This window comes from Dipteris shenzhenensis, chromosome 8 (genome assembly GCF_047967505.1).
Source record: "Dipteris shenzhenensis isolate YYH24624 ecotype China chromosome 8, Dip_SZ_1.0, whole genome shotgun sequence".
In the NCBI taxonomy this organism is placed as follows: Eukaryota; Viridiplantae; Streptophyta; class Polypodiopsida; order Gleicheniales; family Dipteridaceae; genus Dipteris; species Dipteris shenzhenensis.
In genome coordinates, this window is record NC_141603.1 from 43,811,012 (window position 1) to 43,828,379 (window position 17,368).

At 41.2% G+C, this 17,368-nt stretch overlaps 1 protein-coding gene across 1 annotated transcript; it reads left to right on the forward strand.

Annotated features, from left to right (window-relative positions):
- Positions 1–14,156: 14,156 nt before the first annotated feature.
- LOC147899556 (disease resistance protein RPV1-like) lies at positions 14,157–15,106 on the forward strand. The gene is made up of 2 exons (XM_087377748.1): positions 14,157–15,048; positions 15,099–15,106. The coding sequence occupies exons 1-2, from the start codon at positions 14,157–14,159 to the stop codon at positions 15,104–15,106; spliced, it is 900 nt and encodes a 299-aa protein (XP_087233874.1).
- Positions 15,107–17,368: the final 2,262 nt, after the last annotated feature.

Below are 17,368 nucleotides of genomic sequence, written 5' to 3' on the forward strand. Positions count from 1 at the left end.
AGACCTCATTCTTGAGAAGGTAAGTGGTCATGAGATGTATACTTTCTGTGATGGTTACTCTGGGTTTTATCAAATCAGAATTGCCGAGGAAGATGTGCTTAAAACCACATTTGCCACACCCTGGGGGACATTTGCATTCAAAGTAATGCCATTTGGCCTCACCAATGCTCCTGCTACCTTTCAAAGATTTATGCAGATGGTGTTTGCTCCTTATTTGGGTGATTTCTTGGAGGTGTTTTTAGATGATTTCTGTATATTCTCATCACGTAAGGAGCACATCATAAAGGTTAGATTGGCCTTCCAAAGGGTCAATGATGCAAATGGCAGTCTCAATCCTGAGAAATGCACCATTGGAGCCACTCAAGGGAGGTTATTGGGACATGTTGTCTCATCCGAGGGCATCAAGCCTAACCCCGAGAAGGTAGAAGCCATCCTCAAGCTCTCCCCACCTACAACCAAATGTCAGGTACGCTCATTTGTCAATCTAGCAGGATACTATCGCCGCTTCATTGATCAATATGCTGCTTTGACCCGGCCCATGACTATGCTCTTAAAAGATGGGGTTGATTTCTCTTGGGATGAGGATTGTGATCATGGGTTTGCACAAATCAAGAATGCTCTGGCTTCAAAACCCATTCTACGCAATCCAGACTGGTCAAAGACCTTCTATATCAATCCTGGGTTTGGTGAGCACACTCTGGCAGATATTCTTCTCCAGCAAGGGGAGGATCGGTTCATGTATCCCGTTCGATTTGCTTCTCGACAATTGCTCGCGACGCTAAGCGATGCTATTCAGAGGCTGACAAGCATGCCTTGTCTTTGGTGTTTTGCATTGAGAAATTTAAGCATTATGTGGCTGGAAAGTCCTTCTTTATACTCACTGGCACTGGTCTTGCAAAGCAGGTTCTTCAATCACCAAATCCCATGGGCCGGTTGGCCAAATGGTTGGCAAGTCTACAAGAATATGATTTTTCTTTCAAAATTGTAAAAGGGGGTTGTTCCAACTTGAAGAATGCTTTGATTGATTTAGAGGAGTGCCTTGATGTAACCCTTGTAGCAGCCATAGAAGTTGGGGATCCTTGGTATGGTGGTATCTACAAGTTTTTGACTGCTTTCTCCTTTCCTTCAGAAAGTACTAGCTATGAAAGAAAGAAGATCCACAGAGATAGTAGGCGCTACACCCTCCTTGATGGGGTGTTGTACCGTCAAGGCATGGATGGGGTACCAAGATGGGCCATTGATGCAGATGAAGTGCCTAAGGTATTGAAGCATTATCATCATGGATTTTGTGGAGGCCACTATGCCAGTGACTATACACCTAAGAAGATTTTACATGCTGGATACTATTGGCCGACCTTGTTCAAGGATGTCACTTTGTATTGCAAAACCTGTGAACCATGTCAATTCTTTGGTAGGAAGGATTTGCGTCCTGGGCAACATCACCCAGTGATGTCCATCCATTCGTTTCAGAGTGGGGAATAGATTTTGTCGGGCCCTTGCCCATGACTACCCGCAAAAAGAAGTATCTTTTGGTAGCCACTCAGTATGTCACTAAGTGGGTTGAAGCTATCACCCTCCCTGCTGCAAATGGTAAGGCAGTTTCAAATTTCATATTTGAACATATCTGCACAAGGTTTGGGACACCCATGGAGATAGTCTCTGACCATGGGAGTCCATTCTTAAATGAAGCAGTGGAGTTACTCATGGATCGCATGGGTATTGATCATCACACTTCTAACATCTATTATCCAGCATCCATGGGTCAAAAAGAGCGGACCAATGGTCTCCTTTGTAAAACCATGGGAAAAATGGCCGCAGTTGGTGTATGGTACCGAGGCAGTTTTACCACTAGAGATAGAGATTCCGGCCTTGAGATTGGCATAGGAACAGAGGATGACAGAAGATGAACATGTAGAGGCCAGATTGGTACAACTTGAGAAGTTAGATGAAACCCGACGCCTTGCACTACACCAAACAGAGATCCAAAAGAATCGACAAAAGGCCCACTTGGATGCTAAGATTCGCAAGGGATGGGAAAGACACTTTGCTACGGGGGATGTTGTGCTATGCTTTGATAACAGATTGGACGACCAAATGGATAAGAAGTTTCTCCCACTGTGGAGTGGTCCATACAAAGTCATCAAGGAACGTAGCAATGGGTCTGTACAATTTCAGGAGCTGCATGAACCATATGGCAAGAAGGGATCAACAAGCGTTACCTCAAGCCTTTCTTTGTGCGTGATGGACCCACGCATGGAAATGCTGTGCATTCCCTGCCTGGGGGGGGGAACTGTTATGGATAAAATTGTCTAAGGAAAAAGGCATTAATATGTATGTGTGTTTGTATATGTGGCAATAGTATAATAAAATATGGTGTGCATAGGGCCCAAGGTTGAGGTGGCAGGGCATGACCATGTGCCACCCTTCCATGTAAGAGGACCCATAAGGTGTGTTGTACATAATCCATGATAGTAATATTATAAAATGTAAGGTGGCATGGCTCCTCCATGTGCCGCCCCTCCACCTAGGCTGCATTTAATGAGATATGGCTCAAAGTCCATGGGAGAAGCAATATATAATAGGTGGAGATGGATATTATATTGAGTTATTCCCTCCATATGGGATAGGCCCATGTGGGGGAGGTATAGAAGGTCCAAGAGAGCAAGTTAAATAATGGGGAAAGTAGGATGAGGTGGCAAGATTCCTTGTGCCAACCCTCCACTTGTCCTCCTAGAGGTTTGAACATATTATAAAATTGGAAAGAGACCAAGGGAGTATCATAGACTTGAGATATGGGGCTTGATTTATGTGGAAAATTGAGGCAAAGGGTTGTCGCACACAATTGAGAGTGCGTAACCGCCAAGCCCACATGGGAGACTTTTCCACACACACCATGCATGTGGGAGGATACATTAATGGGGAGAGACCCCCTCTTTTGGCTATAAAAGGAGGGGGCTATTCCTTGATGAGACACACTCATTCTTGTAAAGCCACTTAGCTAGTATTTTGATATTTCCCTCTCATCCCTTCTTTCAAATAAAGTATGGTTCTCTTCCCTTGATGTCTCCATCTCTACATTCCTCCCCCTATCATGTACATGCTTCCCTTCCCCCTCTCCTTTTCCCCTTGTGTCATAGTCTCCCTCTTCCTTCCCTCCACTTCTAATTCCTTTTTCCCTCCTATGACAACCGTTCGCCCCCATGATCTCCTTTTCTCTATGGCCCTTGAGCGTCGCCATGCTTAGCCTCTAGCCTCTGGTCTTGATTTCTTTTCCGGCTAAAAGTATCAATTTATCGGCAAGGACATCCTGATATAATGTTGGAATTGGAAGAGGAGTGGACCATGTGATTTATCAGGGAAGAATTGCAATTGGCAACAGTAAGCCCTCCCCAAGACTATTATTTTAGACTTGATAATTGCAAAGTTAGATATGGGGATGAGACAAGTATCCTTTGTAAGAATTGTTGCCCCCCCCATACTCTAGAGATAGTAGAGACATGATAGCAGGTATTTCATAATATCCAGTTTCTTGGATTCTTAATGCTTCAACAATGCACTTGGCAAGGCATTGTTAGATGTATGAATAAAAATTATAAATAATACAAATTTTTGTTTCATTTATTGTTAAGATTTTTTTATTAAGTTTGCACCTCTACATTGATGGCTCTCTATGGTCTATGAATGATAAAGCGATAAATATTTGTAATTTTAAATCTGTGTGTATCTATATTGTGCAAGAGAGAGTGTGTGTGAGAGAGATAGATAGCAATTAGAGCGTGCAAGAGAGAGAGAGAGCGAGAGAGAGAGAGAGAGAGAGAGAGAGAGAGAGAAGTTGAGAGTGCAATAAGTGACACATATAATGCACCTAGCCATGAGACAAAGTTAGATGTATGAAGAGAGAGAGAGAGAGAGAGAGAGAGAGCAATCAGGGACACAAATAAAGCACCTGGCCATGAGACATTGTTAGATGTATGAATAGAGAGAGAGAGAGAAAAAGAGATACTATGAGATAAAGATCCTTGGGCGCCAATTCAATATGTAATATGTTACTACCCTCGTCCAAAATCCGAGGTATGGGGGGACAAGGTCCATATATAATATGCATGGATTTCCTTTTAAAAATTGAAATATGCAAGGGAAAAATATGAAAATTTCATGTCCCCCCTTCCACAAAATATAAGGTATATACCTTGAAAAATATGCAAGATTTTAAGATTTGTACATATCTTTCATAATATGTGAGCAAGTTGAAAGCAAGGTCATCTTATCTTCATATCCGACTCGTGCATATCCATCCTCTACCTATTATAATCCAGATGAGGCAGCAACCAAGCCAGGCCTTGCTTTGGTTGGTCCAATCAGGATTGAGGGTGAGGAATACCTTACCCTATTGGAAGTGATAGAAGAAACCGGTCTCCGAGAGGATGAGGTGCTATGTCCGCTCTCGAATGAACTTTTGATGATGTCATTAACTTTGATGCTCCAGTCAATCCAGCAATCGATGAGATTGCACGCTTCGATGACTCAGGTCTCACCGATTTGGAGGCAATCCAACTAACACAGAAGGCAATCGAGGATGCCGCACCAGAGTACGACATGTCCGATGAGTAGTTCATGAATTTGCAGAGGGAATTGTTTGGGGAGAGAGATGAAGAAGCTGGCACCTCAAGCCAACATGAAGTTCAAGACCAACCACAAAAGGGAGTCTAGTTGGACACTCTAGCTGACGCACTTTACGATGAGACAGAAAAGGTATGTAGGTTTGCTAGCTTCATCATGTGATTCAAAATCATAAGTATAATTCTAGGCTCCATTTTAGCAACAAAAAACATTGCTTTTTCGTCAACTAGTAGGGAATAAAAAATAGGGTTTAGGGTTTAGAGTAGAAAACCCAACCAACTTTTATGATTTTAATCCTACACTTGCCACTGCCACTTCTTGTTGTCCATCCTGCCACTTGCCACTACCACTTCCTGTTGTCCATCCTACCACTTGCCCCTACCACTCCATTTCTGGAAATAATTAGGGTTATGATTTTGTAATTTAGGAAAAAAATCAAATTTGGGGGGCCGCTGACACCCTAGCAACCATGTGCATCATTTTCAAGCAAAAAACCCCCCTGAAAACCCTAAATCTGCAGAAACAGGGCTCTAGTCGCATGATGTCAAATTTAGGGTTTTCAAGGGGGGTTTTTGCTTGAAAATGATGCACATGGTTGCTAGGGTGTCAGTGGCCTCCCAAATTTGATTTAGGGAATAGAAAATAAGGTTGAGGGTTTAGGGTACAAAACCCAACCAAATGTTATGATTTTAAACCCAGGACATCCTGCCATTGTCACTTGCCCTGCCACTTGCCCCTGCCACTTGCCCTGCTACTTGCCCCTCCAACTCCATTTGTGTAAACAATTAGGGTTATGGTTTTTTCATAGACGAAAAATTGTATCTTAAAAAAATTATATTTGGGAGGCCACTGGGACCCTAGCAACCATGTGCATCAATTTTATGCCAAAAAAACCCTTGCAAGCCCAAAATACGACATCGTGCAACCGGATACCAGTTCTGCAGAACTGGTATCCGATCGCACGACGATGTCATATTTTGGGCTTGCAGGGGTTTTTTTGAAGAACTGGTATCCGGTCGCACGATGTCATATTTTGGGCTTGCAGGGGTTTGTTTGGCATCGTGCGATCAGATACCAGTTCTGTAGAACTGGTATCCGGTCACACGATGTCGTATTTTGGGCTTGCAGGGGCTTTTTTGGCATAAAATTGATGCAAAAACTGGGGTCTAGTTACACGATGTCGTATTTTGGGCTTGCAGGGGTTTTTTTGGCATAAAATTGATGCACATGGTTGCTAGGGTCCCAGTGGCCTCCCACATATAATTTTTTAAAGATATGATTTTTCATCTGTGAAAACCCTTATTCTTATTAACTCTTGAAAATTGATATTTTATTAATTTATATAATCTTTGGGTTTTGATGAAATATGTTGGTTGTAGGATATCTTATGCATTGATGAGTATACCGAACGCAAGGGTGGAGCCAGAGGGTCTTCTGGTGGGAGGATGGCGTCGATCGGCCACTACATCAACAGAGTGGCTCAACATATTTTGGTGTTCCATCGACAATTATCGCCAAATGGAAAGATGAACATCATGAAGTTCAGGGTCCTCAATCGGATGATGAAGATGAGGCCCATTTGTCCTTTTGTTGATCGTGTTGTTCTGAGTAGGCGTAGTGTAGCTTTATTTTTGTTCTTGGACACACGATCCGGTCTGCTACATAGTATTATAGCTATTGCAGGGCTAGCTGGCATTACACATCCCAGGCTATAGAGAATGAATCTCATCTAGTAGCTCCTTCTAAGCTCCAAACACCTTGCATCATTCATGGCTCGCTTAGAACATTGATTGCCTTGTCTTCTTGAATGAAATGATTTCAGATCGTGGGGGGAGAATCTCAGATGAGAGAGGAAGTGGCGAGATTTGAAGGAGAAGTGCCCAAAATAGAGAAAGAAGAAGGTAGGTTGAATTTCATTCAAAAATCTTGAACGTTTTGAAAGAATGAGAGTGAAATGGGAGGGAAATGCAAGTAGAGAAGAGAAGCAACGAGATTTTGGCATGAGAGTCCATCCCATGAGAGGGAGAATAGAGAAAGAAGCTTCCCACTCAAGAGCCAGCAAGAAATTTGAAAAGAGGGATGGAGCAAAGAAAAATTTGAAATGGTGCTCAGAAATGAGGGGGAAGCAAGAGGAATGAGAGAGAATGAAAGGAGTGTGGTAGTTGCAACGATGAGAGGATTTGGTTTCAAGTCAAATGGTACAAGTTTGGTTGAGAAATTAGGTTTCTCAGTTTGGTTACAGTTAAAAAACGTGATGGGAGAGTTGAAGTAGCAAGTGGGTGCTCCACCTCATTGTCTGGTCCATTAAATAAAGAAAGAGAGAAGCCAGGCCACTTCCAATATTCTATTGCCCTCCACTAGCTAATATTCTATTAGGTTTTATTCACCTTATTCTTCCATGTCACCAGCCCAAGGGCTCCCTTACAGGGCCCTTTTTGAGTCTAAATTTTTTTAAATGAACACCAAATGCCTACATACTATGTACAATGAAACTTCAAGTTTTCAAAATTATGTGATAGATTTTTCTTTGCGATTTTTAAATTCTAAGTAGTACCCCGTATCTTTGGACTTGCATATCCAAATGGGGTCATGTCATATATCAAATCGAATGGCAAGATCCAATTTAGATGGTTTTCATGTCCATTTTCTCCATCAACTAAAACTATATTCATCAAATAATGTTGTTGATCAATTTTTGGCATACCCCCCCAAAATCAAGACCCCCATTGCAAAGAAAGGTAAAGAACACAAGTGCTTGTTCTTATGCTCATAAGACAACAAAACGCATGACATGGGAAACCAATGGGGTCTTACTTTTGATGTTTGTATGTATGTATGTATGTATATATATGCATGTACATACATACATATATATATATATATATATGTATGTATGTATATGTTGATGCATATATGTATATATTGATGCATACAATTTTGATATATGGAGAAAATGGACATGAAAATCATCTAAATTGGCCCTTGTCGTTTGATTTGATATATGACATGACCCCATTTGGATTTGTAAGTCCAAAGATATGGGGTCTTACTTTTAGGGCTTGAATGCCTGAAATAGGCAGCGCGTTTTCAGGCATTCAGGCCCTAAAAGTAGGACCCCATTTGCAACAAAATGGGGTCCTACTTTTGAGGCCTAAATGCATGAAATAGGCAGTGCATTAAATAGGCATTTAGACCTCAAAAGTAGGACCCCATTGGCAACACAATGGGGTCCTACTTTTGAGGCCTAAATGCATGAAATAGGCAACGCGTTAACGCGCTACCTATTTTAGGCATTCATGCCCTAAAAGTAGCACCCCGTATCTTTGGACTTGCATATCCGAATTGGGTCATGTCATATATCAAATCGAATGGCAAGATCCAATTTAGATGGTTTTCATGTCCATTTTCTCCATCAACTAAAACTATATTCATCAAATAATGTTGTTTATCAATTTTTGGCATACCCCCCCCAAAATCAAGACCCCCATTGCAAAGAAAGGTAAGGAACACAAGTGCTTGTTCTTATGCTCATGAGACAACAAAATGCATGAAATAGGCAACCAATGGGGTCCTAATTTTGCTGTATGTATGTAAGTATGTATATATGTATGTATATACATACATATATATCTATATGTGTATATATTACGTGTGTGTGTGTGTGTGTGTATACACACACATACACATATGTATGTATGTATGTATGTATGTATCTATATATATATATATATATATATATACATACATACATATGTATATATTGATGCATACAGTTTTGATTGATGGAGAAAATAGGCATGAAAACCATCTAAATTGGCTCTTGCCGTTCGATTTGATATAGGACATGATCCCATTGGGATTTGTAAGTCCAAAGATACGAGGTCCTACTTTTAGGGCCTGAATTCCTGAAATAGGTAGCTTGTTAATGTGCTGCCTATTTCATGCATTTAGGCCTCAAAAGTAGGACCTCATTTGGTCCTACATGGGGTCCTACTTTTGAGGCCTAAATGTATGAAATAGGCAGCGCGTCAATTTCAGGCATTCAAGCCCCAAAAGTAAGACCCCGTATCTTTGGAATTACAAATCCAAACGGGGTCATGTCATACATCAAATCGAATGGCAAGAGCCAATTTAGATGTTTTCATGCCTATTTTATCTATTTAATAAAACTATATGCATCAAATAATGTTGTTTATCAATTTTTGGCATACACCCCCAAAATCAAGACCCCCATTGGAAAGAAAGGTAAGGAACACAAGTGCTTGTTCTTATGTTTGTGAGACATTAAAAAAGAGGCCTGGTATCCCAAAAATGGCAGCACATAAATGTGCTGTCATTTTTGGGTTGCCAGGTCTCTTTTTTATTGTCTCACGAGCATACATATGGAGGTTATTATACAATATAACTAAGAAGTAGTATTGAAGTAGTTCTACAATTTGGATGCATTAAGAGCATTCATATAGCAAGGAAGAATATAATAATTGAATATATTTTTTTTCAATACATATTGCTAGTGAGACTACCAAAAAGGAAACGTTGTGTGGGCAAAGCCACTATATGCATGGTCTTGTTTTTGGGTGGCAAAAGCACGAAAAATGACAGCGCATTAACGTGTTGCCATTCTTATGCTTCCCCCCTCCAAAAACAAGACCCCCAAGCTATTCATTGGAGACACCAAAATGAGGGGAAGGATGACGTGAGGAGTAGAGGAGCTAGCCAATGAGGGGAGGGACGGCCTTGGAATTGCCAACAACAAGCATGATGCAAGGAGGTGAGAAGGCAAAGAAGCAAGGAGGAGAGGAGGTGAGGAAGCAAGGAGGCGAGGAGGCAAGAGGTAGTCTTGAAGGGCAACAAGAGGGTGGAGGTGGCCAAAAGAGTAAGCAGGAAAGGGAGGGATGGAGATTGCTTGCAGGACATGCTTGGATTAATGCTACAAATGCCATTTTTTTATGTGTGTTTTGCTGCATGAAATTTTTATGGCATTTTTCTTTTAAAAAATACAACATTGTTGTGATTAATTGCACTTCAAACAACTCAAGCCGTAAAGCACCATGGATTAGTACAACAATATACATCACAAATGGATGCATACACTCATATACATCACCGATGGATGCATACACTTATACTGACATCAATTTCCAATATTGTATTAGATGGACCCTTAGCATACATGTGTGCATAGAAGACCATTTTCTACATTGATCCCTGATTTCATAGTTAAATTATTCCCTTTCTCACATTCTAACACGTGAAGATTTAATGTACATGCATTATGGGCACATTATATTACAGTTTATGACTAACTTTTTTTATGAATGCATGATACTTGTATATGGTCAAAAAAGGTATATTGTCATTTTTGAATGACAACATTACTCTATGCTCCATTTTATCCTATATTAGAAACTATGATCACTAGATATTACATAAATGTATTGCTCCATTATATCCTATACTAAAAACTATTCTGACCCAAATACATAATGCCAATTGAGGTTAGTACTTATGACAAGTGATGAAAGCATTCTAATGGTATGAATAAGATCTTGTAAATTTTGAATATATAATATGGGTACTATGTTGATTGAGCTATGACCCCTTTCTAAGGGAATATTTTCAATTTAATTACTAAATACATACTTACAATGGTGACCTGATTCCCATCTATATGTATAATCAAGTTTTACTTTGTGTTAAAAAAAAAGCTTTTGCATAAGGTTAAAATTCGAATAGTATTTATATTTGTTTAAGACTACCCATTGAGCTGGCTCCTATCCTTGGCTCCTATCCTTATATTGAAAATGATAATGTTCATAAAGATTTTATGAATACAAATAGATAGCATTGGCTCTCTTTTTAGTGGTTGGGAATGAACCCTAAAAGTACCCTAAAACGACTATTTATTCCCTTATTTGTAGCATGGAAGTGATCATGGTAGAGTGGCATAATCCGTATTTTGCTTTTTTCATAGGTTCTTTTGCTACTCATGGTTGGCAGATACACCACGGCATAGATCCGAATAGATATTTGGTTTTTTGCTTCAACTTGCTTGACTAGACTTTCCTTGATGATTGTTTGATTGTGCCTGATGAGTGGTCACTGGCTTAATTGATGCATTAAGTGCAATGTTTTCCTTAAAGTTTTTCATACTACAGGATATGAGTTTGCTTATAGGGGTGGAAATAGAAGCTTGTTAACACCTGGTGCATATTTTCCGTTAGATGTAGCAGGATACTAGTTACAGAGTGTCTTTTCCAATTATTTCACTTGAATCATGCTCCTCTTATACTTGAGTTTGTGTTCCAATAGAACTATCATTCAGGCATTGGTCATAATAGAAGTATGGAGGGCTAAAATCCTTTTTTGGCTCCCTAAGTTTTTTAAAGCATGGCATTGTCCAGATTACATAGGTATTTTCAATAAGCAAAATTAATCCTTTTGATGAAAATGTGTTTTTTTTCTCTTAACAGTTGGTTCTGTTTCCATGTTTTTGGATCGAATGTATGGACGATCTTTTGCAAGCATAAAAGACATGATATGTATATGCAGCACATGATCATGTTTACATATTTTCAATCATATATTCTACCTTGTGATCTATCATTATCTTGCTATGTGGATGTTCAATCTGAGTAGTGTTTGCTTTTTTTATCGCAAATTTTATGTATTGTTATGTCTCTACCTCTCCACAATGACTCAAATGTGATAGTTTGGGGATGAAAGAGAAGTTAATTATGAGTTTCAGGCATGCCTTTATTGTTGGAATATGTTTAATTTGCTTATGATCACATCAATTGTTCCAATGATATTGAGAGGAAAAAGATGCTGGATGAGGTTCTCGCTCACTTGAAACCTATTTAATCTTGCTCGCTTATTTGGAGCTGCTCGCTTTTCTCTGCTCGCTTTTTGGTAATCCTCGTATGTATGCCATGTGTACACATTTAATACACATGTATTTGTATATAAATTCATACACACACACGCACGCATGTGTTGTTATGGGTAAAAATGACCAAGGGAAATGTCATAAATAAAAGTGAGTATGTGTGTGTGTGGCACTAGTAGAATATGGTGTGACAAGGGCCCATGATTGAGGTGGTGGGGCTCATCCATGTGCCACCCTTCCAAGTTGTGGGCCGAGTGTGTGTGAGGTGTGAGTAATCCAGACCTAAATAATTACTCTATGCTGATGTGTTAGGGGATACTCATGGGCCATCCTTCCACCTAAGTGGCCCCACGAGTTCAATAATTAGAAAAGGCCAAGGGTAAGGCAAATTAAAATTGAAACGAATCTCTGAGTAGGCAAGCATCTTTTGGCTTGAGTATATTTTGAGAGAAAGGGATAAAGGAGAAAAGAACAAGCATAGTTGTCCTCTTCATCCAAAATATTAAAATATTCAAAGGGGCACCCTCAGCCTAAGATGCTTAAGCATGATGTATCTAAAAGATAGAAAGCCAAGCTCGCCACACATAATGGATGTTGCATACTCTACAAGCTTGATGTGATGCTCATTCTTGTATAGCCACCATGCCCTTGTATATTGCATGATTTCCATTGCTTCTTCTCCTTGGATGTCCATATCATTCTTCCTCCTCTTTCTCCTTCTTCACTGGTTGTCTTAGCAGGGCGGTGCAACACTGTTTTTGGTGCAATAGGCTACAATAGGTAGGCAAATATGTCTCCAGCATTGGGAATTTTTGGCAATCCTGCTCATGTATTTATGAGCAGGAATGGGCTACAAGAGGCCATCCCCATACTACGTGAGTTGCATGTGCTTGCATCTCATAAGAGGTTGTCAAACGATGCCACTGAGCATGGATGTCATCCCCATAGCCTAGAGTTACCATGGCTACATCTAGTGCCCTTAGTCAAATTTTGAATTGTGTGCCCTCTCTACGTCAAATTAACAAAGTCGCAGGATTTTTCAAAGTTGCCATCATTCATTCATGTAACAATGGCCGTCATCCTCCAATTCTATTTCGAGCGGGTGGTGCAAACCCATCCTAGAGGCTCTTTATACACTGCCTTATTGCCTGCTCGCCAACCAGAAAAACAAGAGCATTTTGCCACATGGCGAGGCGCAACCAAGACGCCTGCGCGAGGGCTTGGGTGGGGAGTTTCTTCTTCAAAAGAATTTAATGCAAGTTTAGTTAGTGCGGCTTGAACCTATGACTAGGCACCACCAAGCCATGAAGGTGTGTAAGAGTTGGTTCCCTCGATCTCCAAACCTGGCATATATGCCATGGCCTTGGCATATAGCAGCCTGGCATGGCGCACGTCCCCACGATAGGGAAAATTGCTAGCCACCTACAAACCAGGGCCTTCGAGCCCTACACTGGATCGTCATGTAGCCCATACCATTCTCTGCTGTTGTTTCCACCGTGAACTCCTGCCAAGCTCGTGCGCATAGGCAATCGGTGCGTCTGTGTTTGTTGTTTTACAGAAAGGCATCGTAACGCCCAACTGGAGAGGCCGAATTCCCATTTGTTGTTGCGGGGATAATTTATGCTAGAAATGGGCATCGGATATGACGGGAGGCACACAAGGGAACACGGCCAGCGTTGGCATAGTCTGGCAATCGATGGTGGTAATTATGCCACCGCACGGGAACCAACTCTAAGCACCCTCGGTCAGCCAAGGACACTCGAAGTGAATATCCGCCAATCGTTTTGGATATCTCTTAGTCTTCTTCTTTCGGTGTCTCATTTTTCTCACTTACTTCAATTGGCTTTGCTTTGTCTACACCAACTTTTCTGCATCTTTCATTCTGCCTTTCTATGCCCCTTCCCTAATGGGCTTATGTCATCGAGGGGAAAATTTTGGATGCTTTTCCCTTGGAAGAGCCTAATTTTGATGTTTTTCCTATGATGCATGACATAATGATCCAAGGAAAAATGAGACATGCTATAAAGAAAATGTCACATCAATGGTTCTCAAGAGTGTGGGAAATAGCACCTTGAGGTCTAGAGCATGGAGTGCTATCTCCGTTGGTCCCACTATTTTCCTTGAGAGAGAGGGCTATTTTTTAAGTATTTCCCTTCCATGACATAAGGCCCTAAGTCTACCTCCATGGCTGCCTTTGTGGGTGACATAGCCAACGTCTATGGAGTCTCCCAAATCCTTATCACCTTGCTACTCTGGCTCGAGAGATCCAGATCAATCATCCAAGATTTGAAAGAGATGCAAAAGGAGTGTGAGTTGAGCAAAGTGAAAGATATCTTTGAGAAGGCGCGGTAAAGGAGCGATTGGTAATGTTGCTTTCTAATCTAGAAGTAGTTTGAATGCCGCAAGTTTTGAGACTAGTGTTTCATATCCCAGGTTTTTCGATCTTCTTCTCTACGCTCCTTCGGTCGCTTTTCTCCTAATCGAAGCGAAAGACCTCCTCTCCACAAAGCTCTAGTAGACATCAGTCAAAAGGTATCCAGAGTGTCAAAAAATATACCTGAGCTTAGTTTCTGTCTTGGATTAGATCGGGCCGGCAAAGTAATGAGATTTCTCGAACAGCGTGAGAAAGTGCTAGCTGTTGGTTTGTATGCTGAAGGAGGGTTGGGCAAGACTGGGAGAAGATCCAATGGAAAAAGAGGTTCGCGATTTGCAATCCTCCATCTTGGAACAGCTTGGTGGCTCTAAGCAGATTTTCTCGAGCTTTCAGCAGAGAAAAGCAGCCTTAAGAGAGTGGCTGGGTCTATTAAAGAGCTCTGTGTGTATTGCAATAGATAACGTGTGGGATGCTTCTGACCTGGAAAATCTCCTCCCAAATGACTTGGTTTCTATTCTCTCTCCTGGTAGCATCATTATCGTCACAACCAGAAAACAAGATGTTATTTACAACGGCCGCACTTTCAAATCAGACGAGTTCATGTTTCCATACAGATTGGAAAGTCTCTCAAGGTCAGATTCTGAGGAACTCTTTCTTTTTCATGCAAACATTGGCCGCCATGAGCATCCTGAGCTGGTGGATGCAATAATCCCTTTATGTGGAGGTGTTCCGCTAGCACTCAAAGTTGTTGGAGGGTTGTTCGCATCGAAGGAAAGACGAGAATCTTGGGAGGATATAGCAAAAGATTTGAAAGAAGGAGGATTTGATGAGGAACCCGTGATGGGGATTTTAAGAAAAAACTATGACAGGCTGAACAAGAAAGCGAAAGAGGCTTTCTTAGATGTAGCGGTCTACTTCTCCGGCTGGAAATGGGATACTGTGAGGCGCATTGTGGGAGACAGAGAAATGGCCGAGTTAGAAGAGGCATGTCTGTTAGTAAAAGTAGAGGAGGATCAGCAAAACGTTACAGAAGACGAGTGGTTGACAAAGCCTTCCCACGTGGGGATGCACGATTTGATTTCTAAGCTGGGTAGAATTTTGGCAGATGGGACAAGAAGACACTGTGAGAGCGAGAGTACATTATCAGAAGACCTTGAAGTAAGTGGTGAATCTGTTAATCATTGTGATGACATTTTTCTACAAACTGAATTTGAGTCAAGTGATGGGCTTGGAGCTTTCCTACTGGGAGAAAGAAAATAACAGGGCTGGGTGGATGAAGTTGCTGGAAAAGATGAGGAGCTTGAGAATTCTTAGCCTCAGAGTTCTTAGCTTCAGAGGAGCCATTGAAGAAGATGTCTTCCCGTTGTCGCATTTAAAACAACTTCGATGCCTGACTTTGATCAACGGAGGACGATGCGTTTGGCAACTTCAGAGATCAAATCTCTAGTTAAGGAGTAGCAGCCCAGCGCAACTATTGTTCCTGAAGCTGGAGAATAACAGTTCCACCCTAGCTGAGGGTAAATCCATTTATCCTTCAGGAGTTGTCGTTTGATTAATAAGAAGGACCTCTGATTGAGACCGCTTTGTCTTGCAGTTTCCATGTCAGCTTCGGGAATTGCATTTAATACGCTGAACCGAACTCATTGAATTGCCAGATTCCGTTGGCAGTTTGAAACACCTGGAATGCCTCGTGATACATGAGTGCTCTAAATTGATTCGACTTCCAAAACCCTATGGTAATTGGACGCGACTACAAGAGCTCATTGGTGCCGCAAAATGAGTAAGCTTCCGTCCTGAGCAGGAAGTGGACCAAATTGAGAAGATTGATCCTGTCGGAATGCTCCCACGTTGCAGCTGATTTCTTGGGAAGCAACTATCTGCATCAGCTTTCGAGCCTCAGTGTGCTGGATATCAAGGGGTTGGAAGGGTTGCCACAACAAATTTTGATTGGGCAAATAATGAGTTTGAAAGTGTTGAGTTTGAGGAATTCTCACTTTAAAAGCTTGCCTGCAAGTATATGCGATGCCACTTCCCTTCAATCATTGGACCCATCATTGGAGTTTTTGCCAGAGGAGACTGTCAATTTGAGGGCTCTAAAGCATCTACGATTATCATCCTGTAAAAGCCTCGAGAAGCTGCCTCAATCATCAAGCTCCGAGGTGCAAGTCCAAATCAAATCTTGTGATAGTTTAAATCAGTTCACGTTGCCAGAGCACGTCTTGAGATCAGCCTTCCAACGCGGACACATCAACATCTTTAAATGAACTAAAAGAGGAGTTCTCCATCTGCTGCACTTTGTACCCCTTCCAATGGTAGTCGTAAGATCCAAGGACAATTGGACAGGGACAGAATGGGCTGAACTTGGACAGCTCCACGCTTCATTATGATGGTTTGAATGATGTGAGTATGATGAGCACACCCATACCCCTTGAATTATGCAACATGTTCATCGAGATCGGCCAGCTCACCCATTTGCAAAGATTAAATCTTACACATTTCGAGAATTTGAGAAGCGAGATTGGCCAACTAAGCAACTTACTATTTTGCAAGGGCTTCCCACCTACTAGATTGGCAACCTAGCCCACTTGAGATAGTTTTAAACCTAGATCTATGTACTATGTTGCAAGCGTTGCCCAACGAGATAACCAACCTAAAAGGACTTAGTTTGACCAATTGTGACCCTTGAAATCCTTACCGGATAACCTTTATAACCTAGTGCGCCTCGAGACACTAGGGTGTTCAGAATTGCCCAAGTCCAAACTCCCTATAGCCTACACTTGTCTTATGGATATGTGATAATCCCATGGAGGCTCACTCACTTTAGCCATAGAGTGAGTGACTCTCCAAAAGTCCAAGCTCATTAGTATGGTATGTGCTAAACCATGTGTATGCACTCCTTTTGGTGAGATAGCTCATTTTTCCATTATCGATCCTTGTAATGTTTGGATAGCTCTAGCATCTCCAAGTTGGATTTGAAATTATTGCCTTCTAAGGATGATTGTTCTCGAGGGTTCCCATTATATCTCTACACTTGAGAGAAAAAAGCAAAATGCATGTTATGTTTATGGATATGCTTAATGTCATCTCTTGCTTGCTATCCTCTTCGCTTTGGGTGAAATTCATCTAAACAATGTCTTCAAATTTGCTCTTCTATTTTTGTTTTATTTAATGGAGCTTGCTTGAAATTGTGTCTTCGCAACTCCTTGCAAGTTTTCTTGTTATAATATCGAATGGTTCCAAGGAAATTGAACTAAGAGTGTTTGTGCATGTTAAGGTAAATTTAGTTTGCATGGTAGTTCATATTATGAATCCTTTTGTGATTAATTTCCATGTTTGTAATGTACTGGATAAGGGGGGAAGGGCTTAGTGATGATTTTCTCCTCAAAGGGAATTGCATCCTGCTCAACTTACTATTTTCATTCCCACTTATTTTGCCTTTACTTCAGCCTCTCTTTCTCTCTCTCTCTCTCTTCCCTACTCCATGC

Coding starts and splice junctions, on each gene's coding strand:
- LOC147899556 (XM_087377748.1), top strand. CDS start 14,157: ATGCTGAAGGAGGGTTGGGCAAGACTGGGAGAAGATCCAATGGAAAAA.